At 49.4% G+C, this 8,973-nt stretch overlaps 1 protein-coding gene across 1 annotated transcript in view; it reads right to left on the bottom strand.

Annotated features, from left to right (window-relative positions):
- Positions 1 to 8,973, bottom strand: part of BCAS4 (breast carcinoma amplified sequence 4) — a 69,394-nt gene that overhangs the window by 35,853 nt on the left and 24,568 nt on the right. Inside the window, exon 3 of the mRNA XM_003787838.1 lies at positions 4,178 to 4,279. Coding sequence (XP_003787886.1) covers positions 4,178 to 4,279 — 102 coding nt within the window. The remainder of the gene's footprint in view (positions 1 to 4,177; positions 4,280 to 8,973) is intronic.

The raw sequence follows: 8,973 nt of genomic DNA, 5'->3' as shown, positions 1-8,973 counted from the left end.
GAGGCAGGAGACTCGCTGGAGCCCAGGAGTTGGAGGTTGCTGTGAGCTGTGATGCCACGGCACTCTACCCAGGGGGACAGCTTGACGCTCTGTCTCAAAAAGAAAAGGATAGCCAAAAAGTAGACACAAACAATGTCTATCAGATAATGAGTAGACAGATAAAATATGGTATATCCATGTAATGGGATATTCTTCAGCTATAAAAAGGAGTGAAATACTGACGCACGCATGGGTGAACCATAAAATGTTATGCTGAGTGAAAGACGAACACAAAAGGACATATGTGGTATCACTCCACTGGCGTGAGATCCCCAGAGACAGAAAGTAAGCAGTTAAGTGGTTTCTGGGACCCAGGGGTGGGGAATGGTTCCTAACAAGCATGGAGTTTCTTTTGGGAAAACGTTCTGGAATCAAGTAGTGGTGATGGTTGTACAATCCTGTAAATATACCCAAAGCTTCCGAATGGTACTTTTCTTTTGAGATAGAGTCTTGCCCTGTCACACTGGGTAGAGTGCCATGGCGTCATAGCTCACGGCAACTTCAAACTCCTGGGCTCAAGGGATCCTCTTGCCCCAAGTAGCTGGGACTATAGGCGCCCACCACAATGCTCAGTTTTTCTATTTTTAGTAGAGACAGGGTCTCACTCTTGCTCAGGCTGGTCTCGAACTCATGAGCTCAAGCAATCCACCTGCCTCACCCTCCCAGAGTGCTAGGATTATAGGTGTGAGCCACTGGGCCCGGCTTCTAATAGTACATTTTAAGGATAATCACTTTGGACTTTGCCTGAGGAGGGGGGAGAATATGCGTATAGCAACTGTAATCCCTCTGATGGATCTTGTCATTCTCAGAACAGGGTCCAAACTCCACACCTTTGTCTTACACCTTCAGCCACATCCATAGCTCCAGGCTCATCCCTGACCTTGAGTTCTTCTTCCTGCCCCCAAAGCACCTGAAAAGCTTGCCCTTTCCTGCCTCTGGGGCTCTGCAGGAGCCATTCCCTCCCCGGGTCAAGGTCACACATGGGAAGCTCTGTTCCAGCTCTGGCCAGGCCCCTCTGAGTGTGTTTGAGCAGCTGACCTGTCTCCCCCAACCTGAGTCCCTGTCCTAGGCTTCTTGCTGGCCACTCTCAGGTCCAGGTATCTCCTCACAGCTGTGTTTCCTGCACCCATCTCAGGGTCACCCAAAGTTTAGATGCAAGACCCTCACTAGTATAGGGTAATGAGGATCAGACCCATGGGGTCACCCCCGGGATGAGGCAGCCCATGTGACCCCAGGGTAGTATTTCCCAAACAGGGGCGACTCCTGTCTACCTCTGGAGATGTCTGGTTGTCACATGGGCAGCGTGGAGGGAGGGGTGCTAACAGTACCCTGGGAGTAGAGGATCCAGAGTAGCTGCAAAGTGTCGCACCATGCCCAGGACATCCCCACCACTGGGAATTTCTAGCCCAAAGGGTCGACAACACTGAGGCGGAGAAGTCTGCTCTGGAGCTGGCACCCCTAACCACAAGCTGCACTGTCCGTCAGGATGAAGACCGAAGTTCTGACCTTGGACGCAAGTGTCTCCAGCCCCACTTGGGTCAGAATCCCCTTCACTCCCTGCAGTGTGGCCTCCCAGGGTTCTTCCAGTGTCCCAGGCACGCCCCTCCCCTCCCCCAGCACTGCTCTTGCCTGCACCCTCCAGCACCCTGCAGACCCCACGGCTCAGGTGCTACTTCCCTTCACAGCACTTGCCTAGCAAAGCCAAATCCTGGGTCACTGTGGGCAGCAAAGTAATGGCTCCCAAAGATGCTTAAGGCCCCAGGCTGTGTGAACAGTGTGACCTTCTGAGGGACTCAGCAGGTGTGATTAAATTAAGGAGCATAAATGATGGTTACCTTGGATTATCCTGGTGGGCTGATGTAGCCACAGCGTCCTTACTGGGGGAGGCAGAAGGTCAGAGAAGATGTCGGGCTGTGGGCTTTGAAGGGGGAGGGGGCAGGCACCACAGGATGCAGAAATAGCTTCTCTCTGAGAGTCTCCAGAAGGAACCAACCTGCCTACACTTTAATTTTAGCCCCATAAGGCACATTTGGGGTTTCCGACCCCCAGAGCTATAAGCTAACAAATCCATGTTGCTTAAAGCCACAACATTTGTGGTGATTTGTGACACTGGAAGCCAATATGGTGATGCTTCATTGAGTGTCCCCCTGGCCCTCAGTCAGTGTCAGTGGACTGAACGCTCAGAAAGGAAGTGGGCTTGACAGCTGGGCCAGCCCAGGCAAGACGAGAACCAGGCTGCAAATCTTCACATTTTCTTTCCTCTTTCAAATGTGTGGAATAAAATTCAAATGAATCAGCTATTCCAAGGGCAAAGTTTTAATTATATTCCTGCTTCATTCTCTGCTGACAAGAATGTTAATTCTCTGCTAACTCAGTGCCAACTGCTATGCTTGTCCCCTCCCTCTACAGCTCACAGGACCCACAGCCCCTCTGGCCAGATGACTGCTCCACAGTCATAAGCTCCTCCCAGCCTCCCAGGCCTTTGCTGTGCTGGGAACCAGGATACCAAAATCACAGCCCCAGGTTGATGAAGAGCCTGGACTCCGACTGATGTTGAGTTGAGTCCCAACTTCATGTGGCTAGTGGTGTGACCTTAAAGAAGTGGCTTACCTTGTGGAGTTTATGCTTTGCCTCTGGGAGATGGGGACCAATTTTGCAGGGCAACAGGGAGGAAATGAGATGCTAAGTGTCTCAGTCCAGGCAAGTAAAAGACAGGTGAGCTAAGCCAGCAGTGAGACAATAGGGCTGGGTGGGGTCTGCAGAGAACCAGAGAGCCCGTGCCCATTTGCAGGGCACCTGCCACAGCTTCTATCCATTCTTGTAAGAATGTGGCCCAGGAGCTAGAAATGTTCTCTCTCTCTCCATATGGGTCGCCTTTACGTAAGTGTCAATACATGTAAAAATTCACTGAACTGTATACTTAAGATGTGTGTGCTTTATGTATTCATACCTTGAAAAATAAACATATTAATATGTTTAAAGAAATGTGGGTCCAGGGTATTGAAGCTTCTGAATTTTCTTTTTTTTTCTCTGAGACAGAGTCTCAAGCTGTCGCCCTGGGTAGAGTGCCATGGTGTCACAGCTCACAGCAACCTCAAACTCTTGGGCTTAAGTGATACTCTTGCCTCAGCCTCCCAAGTAGCTGGGACTACAGGCACCAACCACAACACCCGGCTATTTTTTGGTTACAATTGTCATTGTTGTTTAGCAGGCCTGGGTTGGATTCAAACTCCCTAGCTCTGGTGTATGTGGCTGGCGCCCTAACCGCCTGAACTACAGACATTGAGCCAAAGCTCCTGAATTTTCAAAAGAAGCTTAAAGTACAGGTTTTTTTTTTTTTTTTTTTGAGACAGAGCCTTAAGCTGTTGCCCTGGGTAGAGTGCTATGGCATCATAGCTCAGAGCAACCTCCAACCTTTGGGCTCAAGTGATCCTCTTACCTCAGTTTTTTTGTTTTTTGTTTTTTACTATTTTTAGTAGAGATGGGGTTTCACTTTTGCTCAGGTTGTTCTCAAACTCGTGAGCTCAAGCAATCCACCCACCTTGGCCTCCTAGAGTACAGGGATTACAGGCATGAGCTACCATGCCTGGCCTAAAGTACAGATTCTCATATAAAACACCCGAATTGTCTTCCTTCCCTTCCTTCCCTTCCTTTCCTTCTCTTTTTCTTCCTTTCTTTTTTTTTTTTTTTTTTGAGACAGAGTCTCACTATGTTGTTCTCGGTACAGTGCCATGATGTCACAGCTCATAGCAACCTCTAACTCTTGGGTTTAGCGATTCTCTTGCCTCAGCCTCCCAAGTAGCTGGGACTACAGGCACCTACCACAACGCCCAGCTATTTTTTTGTTGCAGTTGTCATTGTTGTTTAGCTGGCCCAGGCTGGGTTTGAACCCTCCAGCTTCAGTGTATGTGGCTGGCACTGTAATCACTATGCTACAGGGGCCGAGCCTGGAAACAAACTCTTACTTGTCAATTTGTATAAAGTATCATGTGAGTACAGCTCCCTCTTTCATCACGCACCCCCTCTGTGGGGCCCAACACCTGACACCCTCAAGGCAAGATCCGCATCTTAGAAGAGAGGGTAAAAGGCAGACCAGGTCTGTGAGTCTTATAAAGAACCTTCATTACCCTGACCATACCTCTAGTCGGTCCACTTTGGCGTAGACGGCACGAATTTCTGTCACTTTGGCCTTAAGGAGTGGGATGTTTTCCTCCAAGATCTGCGAAGTGTCACTCCTGATCTGCAAGGAACAAAACAGCTCATCAGGCCCCCCGCCCTGTCCCCACATCCTCCTGCCTGTCTTGGGGATTGACCAGGGTGTGTGCTGACCCTGCTGATGGCCAAGATGCCAGGTGGTGTCCTGCTCGAGGACAAGCCCAGGAACAACTCCGAGTCCCAAGTGGAAACCAAACGCATTGACTCAGAACCCAGACTCACCCAGCTATTATTACTGAACCACAGATTCGTGGTTCCCCCGCCCAAACAACCAGCAATGAGTCCCAAACGGAGTATCTCCATTTTCTAAACCACTAAACTGGATCAAATGGAAAGAAGCAAAATCTCTTTTCTAAAGGAAACTGGCAAGTCCAGTTTTTGTTGCGCTGGAACGAGTAATGTTAACAATAATTACCATTAATATTCATTAATGTTAATGAAAACCACAACTCATCTATCAACATACTTCCTACACACATGCACTGTGCTAAGTACTTCCTTAAACCCTCTCATCTTCATCTTCTTCTGCTCATGAGGACCCCAAAAGTGACCATGAACTTTATGAAGCCACGTCTTCCTCTGGATCACTGAAATTGGACACCGACACATCCATTTTCCTTCAGAGCCTAAGAACCAAGCCTAACTTGTGTGTGTGTGTGTGTGAGAAAGAGAGAGAGAGTCCATTTCCATGTTACTACATCCTCAGTGTCCAGTATACGTACTGCTCTCAAATTCTGGGGAGCATCCAAAACCCCTGGGTGAAAGTCACTGTTGACTCCCCAGCCCCTCTGAGTCTGGTCCTGTTTGTCTGAGAATCGGATTTCAGCCAAGGCTTAAGGCAGCACCAGAGTGGGAATCTGGGAACAACAGTCAGAGAAACACCAGTGGGCACAGCAGGAGCTGGACTCGGGAATCAGACTAGAGTTTAAATTTAGCTCTACCCTCAGGAGCTGTGTGACCTTGGGCAAGTCACTGTACTCCTCTGAGCCCTTCTTTTCTTATCTGGACAGTGATGCAAGGTGGGTTCATTTGATCCTTGGAATGCTGTGAGGGTAAAGTGTTTAGCAGAGCACTGGCAGCTCCTAGCTGGTCCCGAGGAACCTCATCCTCCTGGTATGTATGGCCTCATGTTGTCTCTCCTTCCCAAGATTGTGGGCTAGAACTAGTGACTCGCTATTTTTTTTTTTTGAGGCAGAGTCTCACTCTGTTGCCCCAGGCTACTGTGCCATGGAGTCATAATTCATAGCAACCTCAAACTCCTAGGCTCCTGCCTTGGCCTTCCAAGTACACAATGCCTAACTGATTTTTCTATTTTTAGTAGAAAGGGGGTCTTGCTCTTGCTCGGGTTGGTCTTGAACTCCTCAGCTCCAGTGATCCTCCCACCTCGGCCTCCCAGAGGGCTAGGATTACAGGCGTGAGCCACTGCTCCCGGCCTTGACTCACTTCTAATGAAGGCATCAGCCAAAGAGATGAGATGTCACTTCTGAGACGAGGTTTCACAGGCTGTCACCTGCACCTTGCTAGTGTCCTCTCTTACTGGCTTATTTGTGGATACGCACACACTCTCTCCTGCACCTGCCACTTCCCTCTCTGTTGCTTGCTCTGAGGAAGCCAGCTGTCACACCAGAGAGGACGACATGGCAAGGAACTGAGGGCGGCCGCCAGCCAACCACCCGTGAGGAACTGTATCCTGCTTACAGCCACCGGTTTTCCCTGGAAGCAGCACATGCCCCCATTGGGCCTTGTGAGGACAGCAGCCTGGGAGAGACCCGGAGCCACAGGACCCAGCTCAGCCACACCACAGTAAACATTGTTTCAAGCTACTAATTGAAATAATGTTTCACATAGCAATGGTAACAAAGAATGACAACTCAGTACACAATTTTTAGTTTACAATCGTTCTTTGAATTGGGGGCCGAGGCAGATGGATTGCTTGAGCTCACGAGTTTGAGACCAGGCAGAGCAAGAGCAAGACCCCATCTCTAAGATAACAGCCGGGCATTGTGGCTACTCGGGAGGCTGAGGCAAGAGGATCACTTGAGCCCAAGAGTTTGAGGTTGCTGTGAACTATGACACCAGGACACTCTACCGAGGGTGACAAAGTGAGAATCTGTCTCAAAAAAGTTTTTGAGGGGGGCACCTGTGGCTCACAAGGGTAGGGCGTCGGTCCCATACGCTGGAGGTGGTAGGTTCAAGCCCAGCCCTGGTCAAAAAATAAAAAAAATTTTTTAAAGTTTTTGAAAGCCATACCTGCTTTTCTTCATCCTGCTGCCTAAGTATGTAAGACTCACGTGGTTCTCGTGACCATCTGGTGCCACCACCGTTCAGAATGACACTCTCCCTGCCCAGGGTTTCGTAGAATCCCCATCATCAGGCTCTCTTGAGACCCTCACCCACTGACCTACATGTGCTTCCCTCCACACTCACCCCTGCCCGGGTCCTCTCCTCTGGTCATGGTGCCACCACCTCCCGGGGAACCTGGCTCCAAGCCCAATGTCCTGAGGGATGATATTTCCTCATGTCCCAATCCCACAGGGTCAAAGATGGTCCCTGAGAGGGTGGTATCTGGTGTCAGGCCGCCTGGCCTCAGTCCCTGCACCAGCTCCCTGTGCCTCGGTTTCTTCATCTGTGAAATGCAGGTGCACATGCAGATGCCCGTCTCACAAGAACGCCAGGAGGATTACAAGGCCGCCTGTGACTGAATGCGGCCCACAGAGTGTTTGGTATTTTTTTTTCTTTTAGAGACAGAATTTCACTTTGTCACCCTCGGTAGAGTGCTATGGCATCACAGCTCACAGCAACCTCCAGCTCTAGGGCTTAGGTGATTCTCTTGCCTCAGCCTCCTGAGCAGCTGAGACTACAGGTACCTGCCACAATACCCAACTATTTTTTTGTTGCAGTTTGGCCAGGGGCCGGGTTTGAACCCACCATCCTTGGTACATGGGACTGGCACCCTAAACACTGAGCCACAGGCACTTCCCGTCCCGCTATTTTTTTGTTGCAGTTGTTTAGTTGGCCTGAGCCAGGTTCAAACCTGCCACCATCGGTATATGTGGCTGGCTCCAGAACCACTGTGCTATGGGCGCCAACCCCCCTTCCCATCTTTTTGAGACAGAGTCTCACTCTGTTATTCTGGGTGCAACAGAGTAACAGTGCTGTGACATCATGTCTCACAGCAACCTCAAACTCTTGGGCTCAAGAGATTCTCTTGTCTTAGCCTCTCAAGTAGCTGGGACTACAGGTGCCCAGTTATTTTTGGAGATGGGTTCTCCCTTTGGTTCAGGCTGGTCTTGAACTTGTGAACTTAGGCAATCCACCTGCCTCAGGAAAGACTGAAATTATCACAGATCAGAGGCACCTAAAGAGACTTGACAACTTGGTGCAAAGTAGCATCTTAGACTGGAACTTGGAATACAAAGGGGACATTCATGGGAAACTGGTGAAATAAAGCGTGGAGCTTAGTGTATAGCAACAGGCTTACGCTAGCTTCCTACTTATGATGAACTTACCGTGGAGACACGACCATTAATGATGGAGGTATATGGAAATCCTCTGAACTATCCTTACAATTTTTCTGTAAACTTAAAACTATTCCAAAGTAAAATACATAAATACGATTTAAAACATTCAAGTAATGAAGTCTGGATTTACAACTCTCCCCAGGCACTGAAGGCTGGGGCTGCTCCCTCCAGGTAAGCCTGAGCACACCTGTTGCCACAGTCCCCACTCCTCCCTAGTGTCTCATCCCTGCCCCCTTTTCTCACATCTGTGCTCTCCCTGTTTTCAGCATCTATTACCAAGAATAGGGAAAAGTGCTCTGAACTCTCCCTTTCTTCCCCAAGGTGAAATGTCTGGAGGTAAGCCCATCCCTCAGCTCAGGAGAAAAGTACCCTGATACAACAAAAAGTCAACTTCATGGCAAGATTCAAACACTGCAGAACAAAGCAAAGGGACAGAGGGAGCGAGAATCAGGAGACTGGTCTTAGTGACCCACAGGAGTGAAGGAAAAGGGGCTCTCCCCTTCTCCATGTAAATCCCAAGAAACGGGAGGAACACAGAGAGACCGAACAAGAAGGCCAGTCTCTAAGGGGGCTTTTCCAAGGCTGAAACTATAGGCAAGCAGAGGCAGCAGGTACTCAGAGTGGATGGTGAAGGAGGGAAATCCTAGGGCCTGAGAGGTGCCCCCACCTTGCCCTTGGTTCCAGCATGAGGGGTGAGGGCTGTAAGAAGAAACTTCAGGGATATTTAACACAGGCGCAGTCAAGAAGGGCGTGATAGCAACAGGCCACACTATGAGCTCTGGGCATGTGCTGGGATGCACCCCGTAAAACAAGAACTGTTTCCTCCTCAACTTTATTTTAAGGGTGACAAAACTGAGACTCAGAAACTAAATGAGCCCAAAGTCACAAAGCTGGAAGGTGACAGAGAGAGGATTCCAAGACAGGTTGGTCTGAGGACACCTCTAACCCCAGATGTCTATAAACAGTATTCTATTGGGCCCAGGCAGTGTCAGCTTGATGTTATCTAAAAAAATGAATAAACAAAAGCATGCCAAAAAGTCAAATTCAGGATATTTCTGGCTTCTTGTGAAAAAAATCAGAAGAGGCTTGGCGCCTATAGCTCAAGCGGCTAAGGCGCCAGCCACATACACCTAAGGTGGCGGGTTCGAATCCCCAGCCCGGACCCGCCAAAACAACGACGGCTGCAACCAAAAAATAG

The sequence above is a fragment of the Otolemur garnettii genome, unplaced genomic scaffold (assembly GCF_000181295.1).
Source record: "Otolemur garnettii isolate 467f Iridium unplaced genomic scaffold, OtoGar3 scaffold00023, whole genome shotgun sequence".
NCBI lineage: Eukaryota > Metazoa > Chordata > Mammalia > Primates > Galagidae > Otolemur > Otolemur garnettii.
This window is presented reverse-complemented; position numbering and strand designations above follow the sequence as displayed.